The following is a 27,633-nucleotide window of genomic DNA, read 5'->3' on the forward strand; positions in this document are numbered from 1 at the left end:
CAAAGGAGTATCTCCTTTACGGCAAAGTTCCTTTTCGGGAAAGGAGATCGCGCAACTACTTTTCGAGCGGAAAAGGAGTTACTCTCGCACACAGCGTGCACAACTCGTCAATAGAAGGAAACCTGCCACACAACTACGGTGCCCATAGGTATTTTTTTTACCTTGCGAAAATGGTTTAATTGTTAGCGGTAATACAATTTGTCAAATAGTGAAGATTTCCTCTAGCTATACTCTCAAACGCTCGCATAACGTCGCTAGTGCCGCCATGTTGAATTCCGGCAGTGTCGTCGTCGTTTGCTGCGCGCACGTGGTGTGTTCACGTCGCGAGATGGAGACTGCACAATCAGCGCCCCCAGGAAATACCCAGAAGAAACCACAGTTGTTGGAATAACATCTTGAATAAAACGCGTTACGCCTGCGCGCTCAAAGGAAGGGACGACATAGACGTGAGAAAGGACGACAGAAACGCGGGCATCACCAGAATAAACAGCACGCACAGCAAAACACCGGCTGCACATAGTTGCTGGACCAAGTTAAATGGCTGATAACAACGCAAAAACGCGAATAAAATAAACGACTATAAGCATTACTAGCCATCAACAATGAAAAATATATATATATATAGGTTCTACAGTAGCTAAGTGTAAATAAATACGCAGCTTTTTAAGAATGTTTTCTCTCTTGTGGCTTTAACAGCGAGCGCTATTTTTCTTGCGGCGTTCATCTGAGGAACTACCTAAAGAAGTTTAGTGCGGTGCCGTGTGTCATCGGCGCAACTCCTTTCTGCAAAGGGTCCTTCAGAGTAGCAAAGGGGGTTTACTGGAAAGGACTTTAGTTTTGCCCGTGTGTCAGGGGTATAATACTAGTAGGCTGTCTGTAAAGGCTTTCTGTTTACGCAACAACGGAAACATGTGTGCAGCAGCGGTTATGACGCCATATTTTGACGTTGGCGTCAACTATAGCCCATAGAACTAAAACTGCAGGGACTTTATTCTCCCTGTCTGCTGGTGCAAAGGCGTCAGCAGCAATTATTAGCGCATAGCGTATTTACCTTTCTATCGTCTTTTCTCGTGCGAGAATTAAAGCACTCGATACAACAAAGACGTTTCTTGCGTGCTGTGGTTGAAGGAAGTGTCCCAACGTGACGCGACCAACGCTGCTGCTGCCGTCAATTAATTCGACGTCCTGGTACTTTGCAAACTGTAATACGTTTACGGACAGACCGAAACGTTATATTCTCTCCAACGACTATTATCTTCGCCGCAAGAACTTACTGCCGTCGGAAGTGAGGGGCAGTTACAGCAGTACCAGCTCTGCAGGCTCCTTGTAGACGCAATCTGCATCTAATTTTAACGCGACAACATTAAGGAGCCCATATCGCATAAAAGCCGGTGTCGGCGGCGTTGGCCGTGATCGAAAAAATTCCGAAAGGCAATTTATATTCAAGCAAATATTGAACCACGCATGCCCAACCAATTTTCTACCACCAAAGTTGCTCAGGCCTTGTCTCTCACTTTTTACAAAGTTATTTCTCGGAATATTGAAAAGAGCAGCCCACAAACAACTGTAATGTTAAAAAAACATCGACAGTGCATGTCCTTTATGTTAGCTCTTCTCAGACTAAAATATTAAATGTGCGAAACAATAACAGGAGATCGATCCACGCAAGAGGCCGCGTTTCTACCAGGAAGCTCGCCTTCGTGCATAGCGTTCGCAGCCAGCGTTTCCCGATAAACGTTACGCTTACATAACCTGCAGTTGCCGGGAAACATTAAAAGCAGTAAATGGTCTTTGAACGCTGTCGCGTTCCGCCCTTAAAGGCGAAGCTTAAGCGTCTTCCAATTTCTTTCTTTTTTTTAATTCACGAAGCCGGCATCGGATAGTCTCCTTGTCTCCCCAAGAATTATTGTTTTGCGTTCTCATTTACTCTGTTATGCATACTCCCTAACACTCTTGAATATGTAACGCACACATACACTGTACTAATGCAGTATGCCCTGTACAATGCACACCGATTACAACGCAACAATCGGCCCGCATAGCGGCCGGCGCTTTTTGCACCACTGGTGAGAGCTATATGATGGTTGGGGGGCCAATGGCTTGCCAAAGGCACTCCCTGTCAATACATTAACTCGGTGCTTCCAGCGCCCAACGGCGACGCAAGAAGCGTCGGCTGCAACACGGGCTAGTAATCGCTTGTGAATTGCTGAGCACTGTACATGTATGCTATACATGCACACTGTGTACATTGTGCAGACATGATATACGTATAAGATATATACTGCCAAAAAAAACATCAACATCATAAGGATACAATGAAACTAAAATGAACAGTACAAGCAAAACTTGCGATGGTATTTACGAACAATACATGCAAAACGTATGGTGCGGAGATTCAGTGTACTCCTTTTTATCCACAAGCCTAATTGTCACGATAATATTTGTGCATATTATTTTTCTTTTCGAAGAAAGAGCTGTGCAGACCGGCCCGCCAAGCGTGAACGATAATTGAGGGACGACAAGGTCCGCAGGCGACCTATGTGACTTGTCCTGCATGCATTCATTTAACTATAGTATGCCATATCGCAGCCCTTGCAGTAAAAAAAAATAAGATATAAGCAAACATCATGTTCCTGTTTATCGCGTTGCGGTCATTCACAACACCACAGGAAGTCACCGCCATCGATGCTAAGTCTACCCATATATGCCTGTCATATGCCGGCACATCTCAGGCTTTTCCTCTTCAAATGAAAAGTGACGGCAATCACAGGCTATCTGGAAGATGCGGCGATAAGAGCCAACTGGGACGCCAAAATACCAACGCATTTCGCACCAAATTTTGAGGGCAATATTTCTCGAAGCTGGACCAAAGCACGTGATATCTGGCTAACGAGCGTTCCTTCACAAAAGCTCAGCTTGTGTTCCACGTTTGGGACATGTGCCATGAGGTGTATAATTACAGAAGTAAGTAGTGAAAAATTTTGTTAATTTGACATATCACACCACACCATGATCTGTTCTGCAGTTAACGTCCGCCTCGCCTGTACTAATCGAGCTGGTGCGACAAAATTCCGTTCTCTGCAACGGGCGGTGTATGTGCGTGTGTACTCGGTTTACACGTGATGTTTATACGCACTTCTATACATAGCACACGGCATGCTCGGACGGCCGCCTCGGGTCACCCTCACGCATCCGCCAACGTGCATCCCCGACGGGGACTTGCAAATGAATGATCGCGCCGGCCCGTCCGCGCAGCAAGAACAAAAAGGAAGCCATATTCCTCCTTGTGCCCACACGGGCACGCGCGTCTAATACAAAGCAACACGCGTCGCATGCGCCGAGCCTTCGAGCAAGCGGTACGGCGCAACGGCCCCGTGGTGTGCGGGACGGCGAGGCGGTCATTTTCCAATAGCCCCGCGAAGCCACCCCCCGAGGGCTGCGGAGCGTGATGGTTGATGCTATGGTCCTCGAAGATGGCGGCCGGCCCCGACTGAAAACGCCTGTCCGTGACGAATACCCTCCCCACCTCCCACCCCCCATCTACGACCCTCCGGATCCTTCTCCGATCGGGACCGCCTCGACCGCTTTGATTTTAGGCCCACCCCGATCGGTTACCTTCTCGTGTCGTACTGAGCCAGCGTCGCGGCGTCTTTTTGTTTTTTCTAATTTTTGCCTGCGGCATGCCGGCGACCCGGTGGAGCCATGGCTGTACGGACAGCGCAACCCCATACGGGAACTGCCGCATTAATATTTTATACAGTTTTTTTTTTCAGAACATGTGCTTTGCAACACTACACTCTTGGTCATCATAATCGCGTTCCACTTGGGTGCAAGCTATAAGCAGAAAATTAGGTGGGACAACGTTCCACATCCTTGATCGCTGTTCCTGTTACAGGGGCGTAAAGTAGTAGTAGTAGTATGAAATTTTATTAGGGCCTTAAATGGTAAGGGATTGGGTGGAGAAAGCTACGGTCTTGCTTCTTCATCCACCGGCGAGTAGACTTTCAATCCGGACGTCGAGCAACAGGCACTGCCCGTCGAATCCACTCCACCGGTCATCGAAGTGAAGGGAGGGGGGACACACATTGTTTTGCATAGTAGGTGCAAATATGCCGAACACGTTTCACGCTAGCACTACGTGGCTATTTAACGAAAACATAGTTCCCGATTTTTATTGTGATGGGAATTTAAAGAGCAAGAAGATGGTATATAAGGAAAGCCGTTGCACATATTTTGTGATTTATGTGGAACTCCATTTCATTTAAATAGGTGCAAAACACCTTATCTTTTAAGTGAAACCTAAGTGGACAGCGGTTATGATTAACACTATACTCGTTCTGCCCCCCACCCCTACTTCGGCTAGAATTCCTAGCATTTCATCATCATCAGCAGCAGCAGCAACAGCAGCCTATAGTCGGATACAACTTTAGAAAAAAGGGGAGGCCCCGCCCAGATGACCGAAGCGGCGAAGTCACCGGCCGTCCGGCGCATGACGTCGGTCCAGAATGCGCGCCCATTGGTGCACCCGCCTCGGAGGAGTAAACGCCCCCTTTTTTCTAAAGTTGTATCCGACTATACATTTATATCCCCTGCAAAACGAATACCTCTCCCAGCGATCTCCAACTACGCCCGTATCACGCTAGCTGGTTCCAACTTGCGCCTGCGAATTTCTTAACTTCAACAGCCCACCTAAATTCTGCCGTCCTCGACTGCACTTGCCTTCCCTCGGCATCCATTCTGTAACTGTAATGGTCCACCGGTTGTCATTCCCTAAGCATTTGCGCATCAGTTCCAGCATTTGAGGCAGCTAACTTTGTTCGTGCAACTCATTTTCGGGACACTTCAAATTAAGATTTAAACACAAAAGTGTCTTCGAAATAGCTTTAAAAATGAAAATATTTATCCTTACTAAAAATTAATCACATCTTGATTTATCCTATTTTTCACCTTGCATTGTTAAACTTCATTCTCTGAATCGTCCACAACGTCTTCTGCTCTACACATCTCAGACGTACAGCAAGTCCCGCTCGCGGTAAATCGCCTTAGAGCGAAACATCCTTCTGTATGTACATGTATCTGTATTTATGATGTATCTTCTTTGAATAAATTTTCACCTGCAGAAGAGGCACTGATATTAGCGTGACTTCTAAATGATTTCAATTAAAAGAATGCGTATCGTTTTACTTCGTTTTCCTTAAATTGCACATATCCTGACTCAGCGCTAAGCACATAACACACACCACACAACACAGAGGAATGAAGTAGAGTAAAAGGTCTCGAAACGCATGGTTGTCTCAGCGTTATAACGTCAAAAGCACAATATAATGAGCAAATAGTAGTAAACAGTCAAAGTAACAGGCATTTGAAAACGGGCACTAAAAACGAAAACAATAATACTGTTTTCAGCATATCACGCTGCGACAAAGCCGAGAGTAGTTTGTAGTTCTCAGAAAACTTTCTACGCCAAAGAAAAAAACATCCCCCCCCTCTCCTTGGCAACTTGTGTTCCAAAGCCTAATTGTCGCCTGCAACGGTGAAAATTTGAAGATGTTATCACGGGGAAATTAGTGGCGTTCGTTCACTTACGTTGTCTTTTCCATTTCCTTATTTTGATGCTATTGGCATTCTTTGGGAACTTACCTGAGTTACGACATGTCTCGTAACTAGGGTAAGTAACTGCGTATCTTTGTATCAATGCCCGTGCCTGACCTCTTTCCTGTCATCTTGGGTAATTATGTAGTCTATGTTCAAATGGGCAGTGCATCAGGCTGCTGGGCTGGGGGAGCCAGGTTTACAAACAACCTTCGGACCAACTGGTTCGATGATTACGTAACTATGGGTATGTGATGCTCTTCTATGTATATCTCTGACGTCAACTTGGTTCACTAGGTGTTTGCCACTTTGTTGGAGTGGCTCTGCAATGGACTTCTCTCACTACAGCTTGGGTCACTGTGAATGTAACTCTAGGCGGGCGGGGCTCTTTCTGAACCTTTCTGACACCTTGGGTCCCTCAGCATGTGCTACTCTGCTTGTGTTGCTCTACAATGGCTGCACCTAGTGTACCACGTCTTTCTGTGTCCTCTCCTTTCGTGCGCTATAAGACTCATCTACAGTGACCTTCTTCCACGAAAACTTGGGGCGCTGGGTAAGTGCCACAGTGTAGGTGGCACTCTTCGATGAAGCTGTCTTGGGCGCCAACTTGTGTGCCTTGGTATTTGACACCGGCTATGTACCATTCAAAGAGACATCTTCAGCGCTAACTTGGGGAACTGGTTGAGTGTCACTGGATATGTTCCGCTCATTAGCGCAGCTCTTTGGCGCCAACTTGGTCCAGTGGGTACATGCCACTGCGTAGGTGCGCCACTCTTCACTGAAGCAGTCTTCGACGCCAACTTAGGCCACATAGTATTTGCACCTGGGTATGTGCCGCTCTTCAGCAAGCATCTTTGATGCCAACTTGGGTCACCCGGTCTGTGGCATTGGGTCACTGGGTCTGAGGGTCTGTGGTCACTGGGTCTTTGGCATAATAATCCTTTTATCAAACCTACCATCAACAACTACTCATGAACCATAAGACAGATTGCTAGTAACATTGAAGTCGGCAATCATCTCTAAAGGGAGGATGCATGGCTAACTTTTTTTACATTTCTGGTTAAAACACTGTTCAATGTGCCCCCAGTCGAAAGGGGAAAAGCACAATCGTCAACCTCATAATAATAATCCCTAGACCCTTACAATCTATTCGATGTTGGCTTACAGCACATCTGGTACTTCTGTTCTGCGGAGCGGGGTCAGCCAGCACAAATTTGCGAAAGTTGCACGAACCCTTCTGTTCACTACAGTATGACCGGAAAGTTTTAGTTTCATCACTATGATGGCTGTTTTGATACAAGTCTCCAAAGAAAACTTGTGTTCCGTGCATTGTGTACATGCTAAAAAACCCAAGTGTCCCGAATTATTCCGGCGTGCCCCACTAGTGTGTTTCTCATAATCATATGGGGATTTTGGTGCGTGACACGTCAATATGTATTTTTTTAATCCTCAATTTGAGGTAAATTTCACGACGAGTTGTCTCAGTGAAATAGACGGGCTGATGACTGACATCGAAGTTATACGATAATAACGTTATGGCCATTTGCTAAGCTATTTGCCACGTTGTATCATCCGCCGAATCATGCGGTAAATATAAAACATTATTTCTGAACGAGCGGTCGTTAAGTCGGTAATACTTATCGTTCTAAAAACGCAGTGATGCTGTATTGTCAATCGCAAGTACAGTGAGAATTGTATTTGTCTGGAACGGTCAATCGGCCGATGTGGTCACTTTCATCAGTGAAAGCAAAAGCCTCCGCAGTAACACTTGGCGCCGTCCGCAACTGGACAACGCGGCAACTCAGAAAAGTTTGCACGCGAAGTCACGGACGCAGCTTCTCACCGTAACGGTTCTCCACTATGGCGCCTAAGATGACGTCAGTGAGCCATGTTCACTGCCATGGGTAACCTGCTTCGATGGAGGAAGGAAAGATTGGTAGGGGTTCTCTTGCCCTACCATCTGTGTTGGAGACTGTTGGAGCCGCGCTAGACACCAACGGACTCATGCTGCTCACCGCGCTGGTTGGCCAACATGGCGTCTAGGATGACGTCAGTGTGCCATGTTCACTGCCATGGGTAACCTGCTTCGATGGAGGTCGGAAAGATTGGGAGAGGTCCTCCTGCCCTGCCATCTGTGTTGGAGAGTGTTGGAGCCGCGCGAGACGCCAACGGACTCATGCTGCTCACCTCGATGGCTAACCAACATGTTACCTGGGATGACGTCAGTGTGCCATGTTCACTGCCATGGGTAGCCTGCTTCGATGGAGGATGGAAATATTAATTGGGAGAGGTCCTCCTGCCCTGCCATCTGTGTTGGAGAGTGTTGTAGTAGCGCGAGACGCCAACGGACTCATGCTGATCACCGCGCTGGTTAACGAACATGGCGCCTAGAATGACGTCAGTGCAAGCCAGCTATAGACAAGTGTGATTCACACTATGCCTCATTTCTCTAAAGTGACCGCTTGTCCTTTTATTTTTCAACCTCACGCTGACGTGTGACATTACGTACATCGCTGTGTCCTTTTTTTACATGTCCGTTACCATTTCTTTCAAGTAATTTTATACGCTCATAGCGCATTAGCCGATATGGAAGCCAAATAAAGTAGCAGGACCCATAGGCTTCCTACTAATCTATCTGATCACCCAGCAAAATTATCTGTTCATCTATCTATCTATCTATCTATCTATCTATCTATCTATCTATCTATCTATCTATCTATCTATCTATCTATCTATCTATCTATCTATCTATCTATCTATCTATCTATCTGTGCTTTGATAGTCTAAACCTTGGCTTTCAAGGTGTTCAATATCGTTTATGCGTCAGCTTGTCTGCACTGAATGACCCTCATCTCTGACAGAATTTGAGCTCGACCACTATGTACAGTTCGCTGTACATGGCGGTACATATGTGTACACAGACCGCTATTGACAGTTCGCTGGCTTCTGCATTTGTAGCATTTGATTTCTTCGAAGCATTTCCAGCACTGCTGAAATCGTTATTTAAAGGTGCATTCTCGTCCTTCGCACTACTCGAGTCCGCATTGGAGTGGCATTCATCGCCGCAACAGATACGAGAAGTAAGCGTCAAGACGACTACGCTTGACAGATTGCAAAGCAACGCACACACTTCAACGACCCGAGGCCGCTGTCACGCATACATTGTTATCTCGGTAAGTGAAAAACTTTAAACACACCTGTGAACTGGGGATGTACTCGTGATGTATTCTCTGAAGAGCGTCGTGCCTAACCTGCTGCCATCCCGGGACGCGCTTACATACGCCCCGTCGTGGTGGCTGCTTACGTAACATTGGCGATCCGGGTTGCCAGGCCAGATTCATATCGGAAGCTGGGGTTGACGAAGGAACTGGAACGCACGTTACACGTTCCGTATATATTAACACATCAAGGCGTCCGACGAATAGCGCGTCCAATGCTTCGCCTTCGGACGAAAGGGCAATTTCATTGCGATAGCAATTTCGCGGACGCTCGAGGTGCATTCCCGCCTCCGGCATCGGCGTCGTCGTGCTGTCCTTCTATCGACGGCGCATGCACGGCAAGCCTGCTGATGTTTAGAGGGTCTTCGTACTAGGCGCTTCTCTTTCCTATTATCCTAAACAGGTGCCTTTCTTTTTATTATTCACTTGCGCAGATAGCATAAGTTCAATCTTTGAGCTCGATTACTCGAAGAGGTGGACAGCACACGCGCTAGAATTAGAATGCGTATTTGACTCATTAACAAAATATCGCTAATTACTTCTGTGTTTCATTATCCTGAACAGATTTGTTGTAATCGCTGCTGGCATATAGTACAATTCTACTGCTCTGCCAAAAGTGGATTACTTAAAGAGGTGGGCCCCACACTTGCCCGGGTAATAAAATGCATAATTGAGTTATTAAAGGAGTATCACTAATCAAGATTTTGAACGCATTTTTCTTGGGCACGTGTTGCAATCCGCGAATTGAAGCGGATGAGCCCTCACGGGACCTTCATGTCGAACGAATTTCGAAACTATAGCGCCAGTTTGGAAATAAGCACCGCCAAACTTGCGGGAAAACACACTGTTCCACTTGCTTCATCTGCAAAACGACTTTGAAGCAGTGCAGGACAAATTTAATCGGAACACCGGTGCACTTCCACCCACAATTTGTGAACGCATATCTGGAGACCGGTGCCAGCTTCACAAATCCTGCTAAGTGGATATGCCCGGCGAGCTCATTATCTCCAGTTCGTAAACTACAACTGGGGCTTACCCGCCGTGGTTGCTCAGTGGCTATGGTGTTGGGCTGCTGAGCACGAGGTCGCGGGATCGAATCCCGGCCACGGCGGCCGCATTTCGATGGGGGCGAAATGCGAAAACACCCGTGTACTTAGATTTAAGTGCACGTTAAAGAACCCCAGGGGGTCGAAATATCCGGAGTCCTCCACTACGGCGTGCCTCATAATCAGAAAGTGGTTTTGGCACGTAAAACCCCATAATTAATTAATTACAACTGGGGCTTAAAATTATTAGTTAAACGATTCAATATTAAAACCTGGTTAACCAGTCTTAATGCATTGCGATTCCTCGTGCAAGCAAAAAAACCATCCTTTCGAAAAGTCCAGCTCAAGGACCAGAACTGCGATACCTCCTACTGGAAATTTCTAAAAAAATCCTACTACGATTATTAAAAGAAAGAACACTTTGCATAAGCGTGGAAAATATATCGGATGGGCAACTAGCACTCTGGGAATAATGTGGTCGCTTTATGCGGCAGCAATTATGACTTGTGAATTAAGTGTGAGTCCGTACATTTGTAGCAACTGCGTCTGACGCGGCACGGATTCTCCGTGATGATAGATACACGCAGATGCAACTTTTGGCCTGCCGAAAATAAAAATTAGGAGGACACGACTGATCTGCTTCTCTTTGGCTTGACTTAGATGTGGTCGTCTGTGATCCTTGATAAGCGAAGCATCCGGTTAGTGCATTCCACTCATACTTACATATTGGGCTGAGCCTCTAAAGATAACGAGGGAACTTAACAAGAAACTTTACCATTCGGTCGATTCTGCGATTCCCCTACTCAAATACACGTATAACGCAGATATATTTTCTTTGGGCAATCGCTGAAGCTATTTGAATTCAATTTGTTCAGTTAAAGAGAAAAAAAAACTGAATTTTACTGACTGTAGGAAGCATAACTGTAATTTGGGATTTCGAATTTTCTTACGGAAATTTGTGAAAATTGTTATCACAGTTTCGTAAAGTGAATCTCTTGAATGTAAAATTGGGCAGACGTGACGCCCGCCTTTTCAGCTTTTGTGTCAGAGAGAGAGAAATGAGGAAGGGAAGGCAGGGAGCTTGATTAGACTGTTCAGTTTGCTAGCCTACACGTGGTACGAGGCATGGGCGAGCGAAAGAAAAAGAGAGAGTAGACAGGAGTCTCCATCGCCCTTTCAATTGCACTGAGCCAGGTGCAGCGTGTCCGAAATCGGGCACTCATGTATGTCGTCTTCAGGTACCGTAGAAGAGCTCGAATGTGCTTATGTGAAGCAGGTACAATGCCTACGAAAGTTTTGCAAAAGTCTGATTCACAATTTGTGGTATGCTTTAGACCAGTGCGTCATGCTACAGTTGTGTCTTGCATTTTATTTCTGCAAAGGGGGAGTTTACAGTATCGTGACATCCTTTTACTGCAGGGTTACGGAGCTGGAAAACTGATACATTAGTCGTTTTCTTAAATTTTCCAATTTCCAAAACTTTCAGTATAAAGCTTGATGGGCCTTCATCAAAAAATGTCCTGCCTGCAGTCGGTGGACTATAACGTGTCCTTTTAAACGCAATGAACCTCATCAAATTCGCTATAGCGGATTTCGAGCAAAATGGTTTCTCCGTTCCCGTGTAAAACCATCCTTTCGAAAAGTTCAGCTCACGGAGCAGAATTGCGATACCTCCCACTGGATGGGCATCTAGCACTCTGGGAATCATGTGGTCGCTTTATGCGACAGCAATTATCACTTGTGAATTAAGTGTGAGTCCGTACGTATGTAGCAACTGCGTCTGACGTAGATAGCAGCTCCTGAGGCAAACCTTCCTCTGCACTAGTGATCGCAGAACTGAAATTGTTAGGCGTAAAATATCAGTATGGGTTAGACAGACAAGAAATGAACCTGAGATTTTAGTTATGGTTCGATGCGGCCTATAGTTGGTGGACCAACGCGCTGCTTCGTAGCGTAACAGATGACAGACTATACGGATATCACTGCAACAAGACGTTGGCTGTATCACTTTGTTCCTATTGCCTGTAAATGAAATTGAAAAAAAGAAGTGAAGTTGGTGGGGGGGGGGGGGAGGCAGTCCACGTAATTCGTAGAGCAGATGGGCCATCGTCCATCATGACACACTCGAGTGGTCGTTTTAGAGTTATCAGGCCGTAATGCAAAAAAATTAAGGACACTTTTAAATTTGAATGCAGTATTTTTTTAATTATGGGGTTTTACTTGCTAAAACCAATTTGTGATTATGAGGCACGCCGTAGGGGAGGACTCCGGAAATTCCGACCACCTGGGGTTCCTTAACGTGCGCCTAAATCTAAGTACGCGGGTGTTTTCGCATTTCGCCCCCATCGAAATGCGGCCGCCGTGGCTGAATGCAGTAGTACAGTATAAACGGATATAGCAGCGACAATAACTTTAATAGTGTGGGAATTAATAAGCTATTCTTTGTCATCTGTACTTGATCGTCATCATGTGGGGTTCATATGGGGTTCTTCTTCATCACCGCTTGTGGGGCTGGCTCTCGAGTGTGATCCGTGCTGTCGGCGTGCTCGGTTCGCCCAATCTTCGACGCGGAATAAACGTCGTGATAACTGCTGCGTCACAATACTGTCATTGGAGCTCGCTTGCACTTGCACCAAACTTAGTCCCCTGTATTACACAATCTTTGTGTGCGGGGATCGAACGTGTCGTTGGGGTAAAAGATTTCAGCGCCAAGTAAACGGAAGCGTAGGAGAGGAGGGCGGAGAATTAGGTGGTGTCGAGAGACTGGGAAACCTAGTATATCTGCCTGTATACGTGCAGGCTTTCTTCTTGAATATGGAGGTGGATCTGCTGCCCTGTATTTTGCTAATGTGGTGAGGTCGGTGATGCGGAACCCTTCGTATGAATGGGAGCGCCCCTTGACGTGGAAAGATGTACGCCGCCTGACAGCCTGCTGAAGAGGACTCGTTGCCACTCGAGTTTCCAAGCAGTACTGTTTCCTGAAGAGACCCAGGCGATCGAGAAAGAACCAGGCCTGTTGATTGTCACCGTTCGAGATACTGAACTGACCGATGCTTAGAGAAACACCCGCATACATGTCATCACAATGGATGCACGTTGCCTGTCATCATCCTGCTGCCCCTACATGTATTTCACCGTATCCACCCAAACGCCGTACACACAAAATACTTTCTGCTGTAAAGTTAAACGGGTAGAATCGACACAGTGCCCTATGTGCAATGTACGAGAGCACATAGTACACTTAGTCTGAAATCGCAACCTCTTTGCAGTTTGAAGGAGGGTCCCATCGACCTCACTAAACAAACCTCAGGGCTCCCAACTTGATCTGAAACGCATGCTTGGGCCGTAAATTAGTGCCGCCTGTACGTACCACGATGTCAACGCGCTCTTGACTCTCCTGAAAAGTACTGGTCTCAAAGAAATAGTTTAATACTTTATGTTGTGATAAATGTTCGTGCTGAGTGCTGTGTGCCTGGTGCGTGTGTCATTTCATATATCATCGCAGTCATTTAGACATTATAAAAGCGTTTTGAGCAAAAACCACACAAACAAGAAAGGAGACAACACGGGCGCTTTTCCCGGGTAGTCCGTGTTGCCTGCTTTCTTGTGTGTGTGGTTTCGGGGCAAAACTCGTTTATTATGCCAGATAACCAACAAGCCCAGCAGTTAACTCTCCTAAAACCTTCAGAGCAGCAGGCTAGGCATGCCGTGAGGCAAACAGAATTTTCATCATCCTTCATTTGCGCAAAACTTTAACGCTGTGGAGAAACTGGCGACATACTGTATTCAGCAGAAACATTTAAAATCTGTAACATAATGAAATCAGTCAGGTGGGAGAAATTATTGTAAAACAGCGTCACTACCACCAACGCCTGACGCATAAAGAGGTAATTAGAAATTGCTGGCAGAGGCATTCGTCCTGCAATGCACAAAAAACCGACAAACCTACCTTCTTGCAGGAGGCAGCGGCTAGCTTCTGGGCTCCAACTTGCTGCAAATGCCAACGCATTTTTTTTACTACAAACGGCTAACACACGAAGCCCTTTGACCGCGACGTACATAGTGCCACATATTTTAAGTTTAGATTCGCAATGTTGTTAGAAAGGAAAAAAAAACACTTCGGCCTTTGTTAATCGCACTGATCCAAGCTTGTTGCAGAGTGTTGCTGAATATGTGTTGAATATTTCATTAAGCATGCACCATGCGCTGAGATGTGAATGAATTTCTTATCCAAGTGAAATATCGCAAATGTTTGTCGAATATCTGTGATAGATCTGCTTTCTTCTTTTTTATCATCTCTATACAGGAGTCTTAAACAAACAAACAAATACCCGAGATCACAAAAAAAGATTGGCTTTATTTATTTCTTCAAAAGACGGCGCTTTCACCAGACACTTTCGGTCTTTGGTCGACTCGTGTAAAGTGAATAAACTCTACAAACTCAAGTAATCAGACGAGATAGCTTGACATAACCTCGAGTTTCTCATGTTGAGAATAAAGGCCTTTCACGAAAATGCAGATGTATTGCCATGTTTATATATTTTAGACCTCTCAATCAGAAATAGTGATATCTAAGCTTCAGTTCGAGAATGAGTACAACATGAAAGCTTGGGTGAACACAGCTTGTTCCTAACATGATATGGGAAGGCAACAGGAACAGCTCACATGAACTTGTCCAGAGCTTTGCTTCGCAATGTGCACGATGTAGTTACCATGTTCCACGAAAGTTGAAAGATAGGCGACGACCTCAGCAGGATACTAAGAGGACGACATTAACTTTTCTGCTATGCATATAAACAAAAAAACTTAACTTTGTAGTGGTTTCATTTGTGATGAACAAAGGAAGCTGCGCTATGACATAAATAATTACAGACCTTCTTGTGATGACAGGCTCTAGTATAAGTTACTATAGCTAAGCTAGTCACATTTAGAGCTGTGATAACATGAAAATCTATGCTCTTATACCCGTACTGGCAAAGCCGGCAGAGCCATCTCCAGAGAAACTTGCTTCTGAACGGTGAGAAATAAAACGTTCGCAAATTTCCATGAGCCCTTTTTTTCGCTTTGATAAACGGATGCTTTGTAATACTGCCCACAAAAGTAATCAGTCAGCACTCACGAATTTTTTATCGTTGATTAGATAGAGAAGCAGCCAGCAATAATTTTAGTGCGTTTAGTATGCAGATAACAAAGGTTGCACTTCCCGGCGTATGGCATTGATTGCTATGAAGGCAGTATAACTCGATTCTGACATCTTGTTGCAGTGTGGCCACAGGACATGATCTCAGAAAACCACCCCTTATCATGGGAAACTGCCATGGACTGCGCTGGCTAGAATGAAGGAATTTCTTTTATCGGCAGTGTTTCTGAGCACAAGCGGGGTTTGTTACTTTGCGGCACCTTTGTAGATGTACCGATACATTCCGTTCAAAGCATTGGAAGAAAATATTCATGTACATCGAAGCATGCTCCACAGGCTGCGTCAGCTTTAAAATTGCCTCGCTTTATAACCCGTAGGAAGTCTGCAAAGAAGGAAAAAAGCTTATACGGATCTTGCACGGTGCGAAGAGCTCAACAGTTGTTTGAGACACTCGGTTTTCGCCGCTCCGAGTTATAAAACCCTAAAACATATGTAAGTTGCAGTGTGAAAAGTTCAATGTCCTGCAATATGCAGCAACGCAGGCCACAAAAACATTTCTGTACACGTGTGACATATAACAAAAACGCGTCCTTGTGTACCGGGCATGTTCAGCTTCTCTCCAGACAACTTGGAGCGGGGTCTGAGTTCCTGAAAATGGCAGTGTCTCACAGAACCTAGAGTTGTCTCACAGAACCACGGTTTCAGCTATTACACAAGCCACGGCTGACAGAAGTCCATGAGCTCTGCATCGTCCGCACCGTAGCAGTCCAAGGCACTCGCCGAAGACTCGGACACGGTCGAGGTTGGCACGTCCGCGGGCGATGGAGCATTGTCTTCTCCGATGTGCGAGAAGTCGTAGTAGCCTTCCGTATCTTCGAAAGAAGTGACCACGTGCCGCTGCCGTTGGTCACGGTTTCCTTCGTACGAAGTCTCATCGGCGTCGTCGTCTTCAGTGTCCCTCTCGGAACCACCGTGCCTCTGTTGGCTGGCACCTCGCTCCAGGAGCTCCTGGAGCGCCTTGATGTAGTCCACCGCCGAGCGTAGCGTGTCCACTTTGCTCATCTTCTTGTTCTGCGTGAAGTTGGGCACGTGCTGCCTGAGGGCCGCGAAACCCATGTTGACGAGTCGAACGCGGTTGCGCTCGCGTTCGTTCCTTCGGGCCACGGCCTGGGAGTAGCCGGAAGAGATGGCCGGCTGGTGGTAGGGCGTCCTCCGCGCGAATCGCAGCACCTCGCTCGCCTTGCAGTGCTGGTGGTTGTGGTGGTGAGCCGACGATGTGCTTCGTATCATCCTGTACGAACTCATGGCCTGCGCTCTTTCTCGTTCTGTCGCGGTGCGGAAACCGGCTGGTGAAGGCGAACTCGCTAGCGTCATGGAAGCTAAGCTGGCATACTTTTGGCACACCGTTGCGCAGAGTTCAAGTAGTAAGAAAGCAAACCCACTTGGCCTCGTTTTGTCTAATGCTCACAAGTTCTGGGGCCTTCGCTTGGTCCGTGGCGATCGGCTTGGACAGGTATGTACTCGGAAATTCACCATGGGGCGTGGAACTTTCTTGCCGGTTTCAGATCAAACTGGAATGAACGACACGGAAGAAGACAAAACGACTCGGCGTCACATAAGTTGAAGTTCTAAACGAGTAATTGTATTTGGCAGCTCAAAGGTGTCCTTCTGCGCAGCAGCAGTTCCTCCCTTAAATTGTTCCTGACTTAAATGGTGTGCTGATAACGTCGGGCACAATTTCACGAGAACATGGCTATAAGCAACACGTTCTTAAGAAAGAAGATCGAAGGACAATCTCCTAATTTCAGCGCTCTTGAAGAAGCCTATAAATGTCACGTACCCGAGTTCATCAGTTCCGCAGTGAACGCTGTCAACGGCAAGTACAGTGGAAAGAGGGAGGCCCGTAAAAACGTGAAATGCGCACGCACACACACACCTCTCGCGAGGCTTCAGGGCACGTGACAGGGTCACCGCGGTGGTGGCTCCGAAGTCCTCCTGCTCCGCGGTGCCGGGGCACGCAGGCTGGCACAGCGAGGTGGGGTCTGGGGTGCGAGACGAGTCGGGCTTCCGTGCTGCCTCGAGGTCTACCGTTCCAGAGGCAAATGCCGCCGCGCTCCATACACACTCTCTCTCTGTGTAGCGGTGGCCACCAGGTGATTGCGCCTTGACTTCAGACCCTGATCTGCCAGAATCGGAGGAAGCGCGCTGCCGAACTGAGCACACACGCACACACACACGTACGCACACCTAGGGATCCTCGGTGCTGTCGTGCTCGCGCTTACTACCACTGCACGTGGTTTTTGATTTTCTGGCTCCGCGCGCGTCTTCCCTCCCAGTTCCCAATGGGTGGCCAATGGAAGTCGATCACGGAGACGCGCGTGCAGAAGGAGGGGTCTGCCACGAAACATGCCCCCCCCTCCAGCTGTGCCTTACTGCGTCCCCCCTCGGCCCGCCCCCTAGTTGTTTGGTCCACCACCACCCCTCTTTACTCCCTTACCCCTCGCAACCAACCCTCCCGCCAACAGCCACCCATGGAACACCCCCCGCCGTGTTGCTGCCTTGTAGCCACGTTTTCACTCAAGTGATCGCGTGCCACGTCCTTTTGTTTCTGCTGCCAGGCCACCGTGGGCTCTTCGTGCGATGTACGTGTTTTCTCTCGTGACTCTCCAGCCGCATACTCCTCCCCCCCCCAACTTCCCCCCACCTACCACGTCACCCCCCCCCCCCGTCCCTGCGTCTATGTAACTATGCTTCGCCACTGCTTGCTAGCGGGACGTGTGCTTGCCAGCCAAGTCGTGAGTGAAAGGAACGCCTGCGAAGTATGCAGGGGGGGGAGGGGTGTTAAGGGGAGGAGGGCTACAGGTGGGTTGGAAGGGGGGGGGGGGGGGGTCGCTCAGACTGGAAATCAAACGGGCTGCTGCTGCTCCTGCTACGCCGCTATCATCCTGTTCAATGCGGACTGGAACGAAACAAACATGCGGCCGCGTTGATTGGGTCACGCTGGCTGGTTCGGCGCCGCGGAAGGCGGATGGAACAGTCGGAAAAGGGTTGCTGTGGACTCAAAACATTTCCCTCAAAACTTTTCGTCCTGCTGCGTTTCCCGTTTATCCCACCAGGACCGATAATATACAACCCTTTCCTTTCTCAATGGAGACACGGTTTTGTAGATTCGGACCCTCCTGTGCGTGCTTTAGGCAGTCTTGATCGTCTGTTGCCTTCCTGTAGACTGCTTGGCTTCCTCATAGACTGGCCCTTATTGGTTATACTCAGGAAGAGAGAGAGATTTATTATGAGAGAAAGGTTAAGAGGGCTCTAGTCTGCTACTCGGTGTTGGGGTGAAGCTGGAGGGAAACAAAAGGAAACGAAGAAAGTCATTGCCATGATGACAAGGATCGACAAAGAGATGCCCACAAACGAAATGAACAAGTGAAAGCTTTTATCACAGTTAGTTACTACATGGAGTCTATCCACATCGTCTAGTTGGCCATAAGGAGCATGTGTACGGTCCATAAAGAAAAATTGAGAACAGATCTGCGTTTTACATATTGCCGTCCACATACCTATGATTTCTTTAGTTATTTTGTAAAGCAGCAACAGAGACCACGCCCGTTCGCCGGGCTGCCTGTTATATTCTGCCTCGTCTTCCTCCGCTTCCTCGCCCTCGCCGAGCGAGCAGCCCATCCCGAGCTCCACCCTGTCTTCTTTTACTTGGCCACACTGCGACTGGTTGTGCCACTGCAAGAAAAACGCATCGCAGCACTTTCGGTTTGCCGACGGACACAGTTTCTTCATACGCGAAACATGCGCAGAGGCGTTGTTTCGCTATCTCCTGTCTGCATGCCACTCAGATGTCGAGGACCGCACATGCCAAGAGTTCTCGCCCACTCGTGCAGTATTAATGAAGGGCTCTTCGAACTTTGCGTCTAATTTCATTGAAGATAACGGTGCACCTCGTTGCCCCCGCACCTTGTCGCCGATATTGTATTCCGGTGCCAGACGGCGGCAGCGGTCACAGCACCATCTTTTGCGCCTGCTGGGCACGCATGCACAATCTTATTGTGCGCTTTTGTTCTGATGTTGCGGCAAATCGTCTGACGCGCAATGGAACGTCCCACTTTTACAGGCATGTCCAAGCTGAGCGTGGCACTCAGTGTTTGAAGTTGGCCATACACAATCTCGTAAGAGGAGGTGCCGTTGGAGCTCTGTAATGCCGTGTGCATGAACCGCGTATGCAGCCGCTTGAAAGTACTCTTACCCAAAAGGCTTCGCCTGGCTTGTTATTTCTACAATGCGGTGGGAGTCGAGCTTCGATAGACTGGTTCGACCACTCAGTCAGACCGTTCGCTTGTGGGTGGTTCACTAACGGAAAGTGGTGCTCAACTCCAGATTGTTGTAGGTAAGTTCACGGTGAGTTCACGGCTGCGGAACGCGTATGACCTGTCGGAGATGAGCTTCTTAGGGAGGCCGTGTCTCCACTCGTAGCAGTCCCGTAGGAACATTATGACGCTGCTGGCCGCAAGCGAAAGCACGGCAGCGACCTCTAAGAACTTTGACAAATGGTCCACAGCGAGTATATCGGTTAGCCGCTGTCGTCCTTGCAAGAGGCCCGATGTGATCTATTCCCACAGTGCGGAAAATTGTCTCAGGGGGCGTGATAGGGGCAACGTATCCAGGATTGACACCCAGGACTCCATTTGCGCAGTTGGCACACCACACTGCATGCTTCACCTCACAGCATGTGACATACGAAGGCACATTTCTATCCATTCTCGGCCACCAAAAAGCGTCCCTGTGCCTTCCGCAAGGTGGATCGATATCCCACGTGGCCTCCTTCGGGTGTATCATGGATGGCACGCAAAATCACAGAGCGTAAGGAGGTTATGAATGAACGGAAGGTGGAGTTCGTCTTCCTTATTGACACGATGATGACGACACGACGTACCTTCGCTCAAAATGAACTTGTTTATTGCGCCTCGTATCTTTTAGGGAATTCATAATCGGCACCGAGTCTTTGCCGACACAATGGGCCTTCTAAACGTCTTGCTGGGAGAACATGAGCCAGCCTTCTCGGTTTTGTGGGGAGCCTCCCTCAATCGGGTTTCGCCATAGAGCGTCCGCAATCTCGTTTTGTGCTCCTGCACGGTGTCGGATGTAGTAAGTAATCTTGCAGCCAAACGATTCACTGTGCAAACTTACGCTTTAGGTATTGTTTAGCAAACATACATGCGATAGCGGAGTCATCCGTTACAACGGTGAATTGTCTGCCAAACAAGCAGTGACGAAACTTCTACGCTCCAAGCGACGGCCAGGCACCCCAGTTTGTTCTAGTGTTAGCGGTGCTCCGCGCCCGAAAGTTTGCCGCTGGCGTATATAGCTATTACTTGCTCACGTCCGTCAGGGTCACGCTGGCTCAGAACTGCCCCGACACCAACCTGAGCCGCATCAGTGTGCACTTCTGTTTCCCAATCGTCATTGGAAGTGGCACAGAACAAAAGTCAGTGTCAGCTGGTGCTTTAGGGTCCGGAAGATGGCGTCCTGCGAAGGTTTCCATTGAAATTGATCTTCTTTAAGTAGGTCCGTGAGTAAAGCAGCAGTAGACGGAAAGTTGGAGGCAAAGTTGCGGAAATACGACGCAATCCCGAGGAATACCTGCAACCGCTTAATACATATATGGATAGATACATGTATGTATGGATACATGTAATACATGTGCAGGATAGTTCGTTACGGCTGCAATTCTTTCAGGAAGGGGCATGGACGCCGTCCTGAGACATGATGCAACCGAGGTACGATATAGCAGTCAATCCAAACTGACACTTTTTGCGGTTCATTTGGGTTCTGGCGTCGTGTAACTTCTCGAGTACTTTGTCGAGGTTTGGTAGATGTTCTTCTGTTGCACCGATACCCAGGATGTCGTCGAGGCACACAACGCAGGCGTGATCTTTGAGCGGTCCCAGCACTATGTTCATGGCGCGCTGGAGCGTACTTGGGGCTGTGCGCAGCTAGAAAGGCATTCGGTTGAACTTGTACAAGCCAGAAGGTGTACGAAAAGCCGTCTTGCACATATCCTCCTCGTCCACGTTAATTTGCCAATACCCCGCTTTTACGCACAAATCTAAAGGCGAAAAGAATCTTGAAATTCTTACGGTGTCAATGGCGTCGTCAATACGCGGCAGCGGGTATGAATCGGTTATGCTGTGCTTATTTAGCTCCCTATACAGTAAAAGCTCGTTAATTCGAACCGCATGGGGAAGCCGCTTCAGTTCGAATTAACGAAAGTTCGAACTAACGAAAGTGAAGGAGAGCAACAGTACACTGCGATTTGGAAGCAGTAGGGAATGTCAGAAATTTGGCGTGTCAGAAAGTGATGGCGTGTGCCGCGGGCACACGCCATCTTCCAGTCGAAGCTCTGGGTCCGACTGTGCCACACCACCGATGTCCACAGAAACGAACGTTAGCCGAGGCTTAACACCATCACAATGAATCGCGACGGCCGATACCTCCTAAGCTGAAAACAGAGGTACACAACCGATGAAGACTGCCGAGACGAAGACGCCGAACATGTGAAGGTGGCGAAGGCCCTGATTCGTTGGTTCTTGATTGCAAGCGCAGCTGCGACGTACTTCATTCGCTGTGTTTTGGCGCTTGCCGTGCCATCTCCGCACAACATTAGCACAAGATTTGCAAAGCCTCCGAGATTCGCAACGGGCAAGAAGTCTCGGAGGTTACGTAGAACGGAGAGGCGGCAGCCGCCGCTGCCTTCTGGCTGACCCCGCGTCGGTTAGATTTTTTTCCCGATTTTGCCTTCTCTCGCCGTTCTCTCCGTTTAGGAGGCAATACAGCCTTGTGTGTAGGCCGTAGGCGCATTTCTCTGGCCGTGTGCCAGGCGAGCGTAGTTCGAATTATCCGTGAGGGAACCTTCTCGCGTTCGAATGAACGGACTTTTTTATACATAGACTTTTGTGGAGCTTGGCCGGACCAAATCGTACAGTTCGAATTATCCATAAATTCGAATTAATGAAGTTCGAATTAACGAGCTTTCACTGTAGTTCAAGCAAAACCGCACACTGTCGTCATTTTTCCGGGCTAAAACAACGGGTGTCGCGAACGGGCTAGAAGAAGGGCCTCATAACATTAGCCACTAGCATTTTTTTTTGCATTTGTCCGGCAGTTACAGCCCTCTCTCGTTCGGCATACCGTCGCAACGGTATGGCCACTAGTGGATGTTTGTCAGCTGGAATATGGCGTCCTAGCAAGCTGGTTCCGGAAAGTTGCGCAGCAAAAAGGGACCGTGCCTTTCGAATACAGCTGATAGTGTATGCAGGGTTGCCCGCTCACCTTGGTAATGTTGAACCGGCGGAGTACTCGGAGTCAAGCAGCGGGCGTGGACACCACCGCCCCTTACGGTGATTTCACCAGAGAGGAGGTGCTCGGCTCCCAGGATCATGTCAGCAGGCAGGTCCCCGAAGACGGGAACTGCGACAAGGAACTTGCTCCGGGCTTCGGTTTGGAGCGGCAGGTCTAGCGCACCGACAGGCAATACGCAACCACCGAGGCCCCGCAGGGGTGCCTCGGTCCAAGGCTGGAGGGCGACTGGGGCATGGCGTCGAAGTGACGCCGTACGCTGAGTTACAGTATCAACAAGAGCCGTAAGCTCTCCGTTGCCGTCGACGCGGACCTTAACTGTTTGAAGCGGTCGCGTTTGGTATTGGGTGGCTTCACGGGGCACTTGTGGGCAGGTCTTATATATATGGCCAAAACGCCCGCACGAGAAGCATCCCCGCCGCAATGTAGTGCGCTCCTGTGAGGAGCCAACACCCAGGCGCCGACTAATACTGTCCTGCAACTGCAGTGCCCATTCAACGATAGTCTCCACATCATTCTGGACTCCCTGTCCCTAAAGTATGGCCGCGTGCGTTGGGTCACGTACGCCATCGACGACATACTGTCGGTCTGCCGGAGAGGTCCAGGCTATGTCGCAGGCTCCGTAGCTTGTCGTAGATATATAGGTGACGATGTCTTCTGTTGAGGCTCGCCGGCGTGACCGCATCTTCGCGAACCGAGCTTCATAAGCGCTCGAAAAAGCTTCAAATGCGGACGCCGAAGCCCCGATCCAAGTTGGCCATGACGCATATTTGCATCCATGGAAGCGATGCCAGGCCTCAGAAGCTCCTCGGAGACGCCCTTCTGCGATGGATTTCTTGATGCTCTGGCCAAGAGTGTTTTGCGACAACAGAGTGGGCGGTGCAGACCCAAGTGTCGGGGTCGTTCTTAAACCCGTGAAACTCTGAAATAGCATTCTCAGAGAGTGGGGTAAGTACGGCGCACCCGAAGCCGGAAGTAGAGCTGGTTGCCATGTTGTTCAGCTGTTGTGTCAGCATGGACACTCAGCATGGACAGAAGGTGACGTGAGAAGGCAAGGAAGCGTTACTGCTATAGACACTAGGGCAGTTGATGGTATTTTCATTGATGGTATTTTCTCGTCGGCGTGACCCATTTCCTTACCAATACACAATTAATAACATTCCCGTGTGTGCTGCGCAGTCTTACAAGTACCTAGGTGTTACTATACCTAACGACTTATCCTGGCGAACACACGTCAGTAACATCATTTCATCTTCTAACAAATCACTGGGTTTTCTCAAGCGTCATCTAAAACGTGCCCCCAAACTTGGTAAACTACTGGCCTACCAGTCAATAGTCCGACCGATACTGGTATATGCATCCGCCATATGGAATCCACACCAAACATATCTCATCAACGCACTCCAAGCCGTTAAAAACCGCGCCGCAAGGTTCATCCACTCTAATTATTCATATGACGTGAGCATATCTTACTTAAAGAAAATTGAATTTACTTCCCCTTTGTAGGCGCCGGCGCACTGGAACACTTTCACTTTTCCATAAGTTTTATGACAGCTCGCTTAATCAACCACTCTATATCCTCCCCGCAGCCCGAACATCTCATCGTACACGGCACACTGTTCAAGTGGACCGCCCTCGCATGCCGCACTGTTACCTTTTCCGTTTCATTCTTTTGCCATGCCGCTACAGATTGAAACAGCCTGCCCCACCAAATCGCCGCCATCATTTGCCCTTGTACGTTCATGGAGAGTGTCACTGCGCCATTTTCACAATGAAAATGACTTGTGTTAAAGACTTATATGCTCATGCAATTTTAGTTTGTACTATTTAGGTCTATGTATTTGCGCTGACATATGTAACACTTTAGTTCATGCAGTTTTTTGTTGTTGTTTGCGTGTTCAGTTATGTACTATGCAAATTATGTACTAATGCATTCCCACCCCTTATGTAATACCCCTATGAAGGGATCTTTAAGGTAATAAAATGAAATGAAATACTGATCCAGCTTTTACGCATTCTTCGTAATCTCTTAGGACGCAGTATAAGAACAGAAAAAGTGTTCACAGAGCTCCAAAAATGATATCAAAGCTCAGGTTGCAATAACAAATGTTCTCAGGTCAGGAAGGAAGAAAAATAGAGAATGAGAACAATGTGCGATACAGTACAGCGTAGTACTAGAAAAAGAAAGAAAGCTGCAGTTTCTCCCCGATTGCGAACAATTAATAGTGGTAGTAACGTGTTAGGATATTACGCTAAGCGACGCTCGTAGATTTTTGACAGTATGTAGTGCAGCAAACATTCGATTACCATCATTCGATTTACTGCGCTCATATTTCTTACAATAGACAATGAAAATGACACAGCCGAACATTGCCTTTCGTGCGAAATGCAAGTACCATCACTTTACTAAACCAAACCATCACTAAACCAAACGATGTCGGGTCAGCTAGGCTCACTTGAAGCCTCACTGATTGGATCATTAACTACACCAGCAAATTAATAACGTGAACAGACTCCTAAAAGGCAAAGTTGCCTCGAGGGCGACTAAAAATTCGCATACATTTAGGCCCTTTCTTGCTATGTTACCGACACTGGGTGCTGATAACGACATGCACCCGATAATAGATAGCTCTAGCGTGTATGTTTACGTATTGTTATTTACGTAATCCAGGTTCGCCAGTGTTCCGTAAACACCGGCACAGATGGTGAGCAACCGCGATGGTGGCCCACCTAGAGGCGCAAAATTTAACTTCACAGGAGACAAATATAATATCGCAGTAACCAACCCTATTTTAATTATCTACAGGCGAAACAGCGTTGGTAGCGACGCAGTCGCTAACGTAATGTCCCCTCTTACTTTCCTTCAACGAGAACACCCAGATAACGCAAACACGTTGTCTAAGTCGATGTGGCCGGACAAAGTGTCACAAAATGTCGACACTGCCGGCCGGTGAGGCAGCCCGTCGAAAGACGTGCGATCCGCGGCTCGGCAGCAAGACGGCTCGTACCGGAGTACAGGGCGCGTGACTTATTCGTCCCCGTGTTTCGAGTATATAGGGTGTAGCTGCCTGTCTTGAACCAGCTCCCGATTAAGAGCCCACACGCACGCGCGCAGGTCCCGCACGCTCGCTAAGTCGCTCAGCAAACTTGAGCACAAAAGAAGGGGACCTCCCAGATCACCGCGCCCCCTCGCGGGTGGCCGAGGCTCGATGAATAGACGAACGCCGATGGAAAGGCAACGGACAAACAGTAGTTGCAAGCTCTCAAAGCCTGCAGTACTGGAAGTGGTCGCGGTAGGGAGATATGGAGCGGGGTGGAGATGCTCTCGCTTTTGTTGAAACTGCACGACCAGGAAGCGATCGGTGTCGTCTGTTACGCTCGCGGAGCCTTCCGACGAAGGAGACGAATCAATAGCTGCCTATTCGTGCCCTGTTCAGAGGAAAACCCGCGCCAACCAGTCTTCGTGCCCAGCGTGTGTATGGTAGACTGACTGCTGAAGGGCGCGTGCTTCTCATCCCTCTGCTTTTAAGCAAATTATTCGCGCGAAATATTAAATTCTAGCTTTAGTATTGCTCGTACTACAAACACTAATTACCCCCTCTATCTCCCTCCTCGTTTATCCGCCCACAATTTGGCCAATTTCGCGTCCCCGGTACGTGTATTGTAAGTTTTCTACACGGTACGTTTCCGCCGCTATACCTGGAGTCAGGAGAAAAGCTGACATGGGACTGGGACGAGTCTGGCATGTTTTGCCTCAGATCAGGTCTGCCCCTCACGAAGTACTTTAGAAGTACTGACTTGTTCGTAATCCATACTCAGTGAAGAATGGCGCTAATAAACAGGGACGAGATAGAAAACACGGGTGAGCGCAGACTAGCAACAGCATGTTTAGGTTGAAAAAAAGAACATGCAAATATATACCCTGCCATAAACGCGTGTAGCAGATTAAAGATTAGTGGTTAACTAATCAATGTCTGGTTCGTACAGACTCACCGATGGCCTCGCAACGCACATGTCACAGGGCTTATGAATAAAGGATGCTTCCGCAATCTCACTCGCTGTCCTATCTTTGCATCTTGACAGCAACTTCGTTTCCTTTAGTAACGGTTTCCACTTGCATTCTTTGCAATGTAGGCACAGATCAGACGACGGCTGCCCTTTCAAGCAAGCTCCGTGTTCCATTAATCGGTTCTTCAAACCCCGTCCTGTTTGTCCAATGTACCACTTCCCGCAGGGTAGGGGAATGTGATACGCTACACCCTCTCTACACATAAAGGAACCCGTCACCGTGCTTAACATCGCAATCACGCCGCTTCTGTGCATTACCTTCACCCTTTCTTACTACCGCTGCACAGATGCAGCCTAATCTGTTTCTTGTCGATAAGACTACATTTACGCCGAATCTGCTATCCACATTTTCCATGCGGTGAGACAAGCTGTGCAGATCTGGAATACTTGCCACTGGCTTATTAGCGTTGGCCTCTCTTTTCACGACACCTTTTGCTTCTAATTTTAACTTCTTCAGTGCTCGTCCGTGTTTTCTATCTCATCCCAGTTCGTTTGCGCCGTTGTTCCTCGAACACAGTGCTTGCTGTCACATTTCGCGCTGATAACTCGGACGTGCCTGCATCATCTGCCACAGGAGTGTCGGTATCAGCAATGAAGACCACAATAACAGAAAGACACAGTCGTAGGACATGTCTTCTAAGCTTGCTGCATTGCTGGCAGCCTCCACTGATATTTTGCAACAGCCAGCTCACGAGGGAGTAAATTTTAGTGATTCACGGGCTGCTATATGCAATGCCTAAAGTCACCCCGCCTGCAAAAGACTAAGCTAGTCACCGAAATAAAGTACTTACGCATAATTGCCCTGCATGTGACTCTGCGGTGTTGCGCTTCAGTGGTTGCCCCGCCCACTGTGGAACAGCAGGCGATTTCAGAGCTGACCATGCGGCGGGAACTGCACACGGAAAATCACCTAAGCTGAGCCTGATAGCATTTTCAAGATGTGACGCATTGTTGCTTGTGTCCGCCGTTGCATGGCGCTCTCGGCGCAGCCTGTGAGTGACGAAAATACGGTCCGCATAACTGTTTCGACCCCAAGTCTAACTTTTGTATGCCACGTGGTCTTGATGATCGGAGGTGCCTTCGTCGCATTCGCCTGAACGTCACTTAGAAGAGACACTTATCTTGCAATAGCAATCACATGGACACTCCAGGCGAATTTTCACCGTCGAAGATCTCTAGCACAGAAGCCTTATACCCTAACCAT

The 27,633-nt window shown here is 48.1% G+C and overlaps 1 protein-coding gene across 17 annotated transcripts in view; it reads right to left on the minus strand.

Annotated features, from left to right (window-relative positions):
- Positions 1-27,633, minus strand: part of LOC139050528 (achaete-scute homolog 1a-like) — a 497,333-nt gene that overhangs the window by 452,358 nt on the left and 17,342 nt on the right. For 5 of the 17 annotated variants that reach the window (XR_011508925.1, XR_011508926.1, XR_011508927.1 and 2 more), the window contains exon 3: positions 27,221-27,321. The exons of 1 other annotated variant lie outside the window; for it this stretch is intronic. Coding sequence is in view for 6 of the 16 variants with exons in the window: in XM_070527035.1 (XP_070383136.1) it covers positions 15,705-16,370 (666 nt within the window). In the remaining 10 variants the exon portion in view is untranslated. Of the gene's footprint in view, positions 1-8,789; positions 8,926-14,992; positions 16,568-16,932; positions 17,237-22,334; positions 22,473-26,354; positions 26,412-27,220; positions 27,322-27,633 lie in introns of those variants that run through there. 11 more of the 17 variants (XR_011508924.1, XR_011508929.1, XR_011508934.1 and 8 more) reach the window with 8 other exon arrangements.

This window comes from Dermacentor albipictus, chromosome 10 (genome assembly GCF_038994185.2).
Source record: "Dermacentor albipictus isolate Rhodes 1998 colony chromosome 10, USDA_Dalb.pri_finalv2, whole genome shotgun sequence".
NCBI lineage: Eukaryota > Metazoa > Arthropoda > Arachnida > Ixodida > Ixodidae > Dermacentor > Dermacentor albipictus.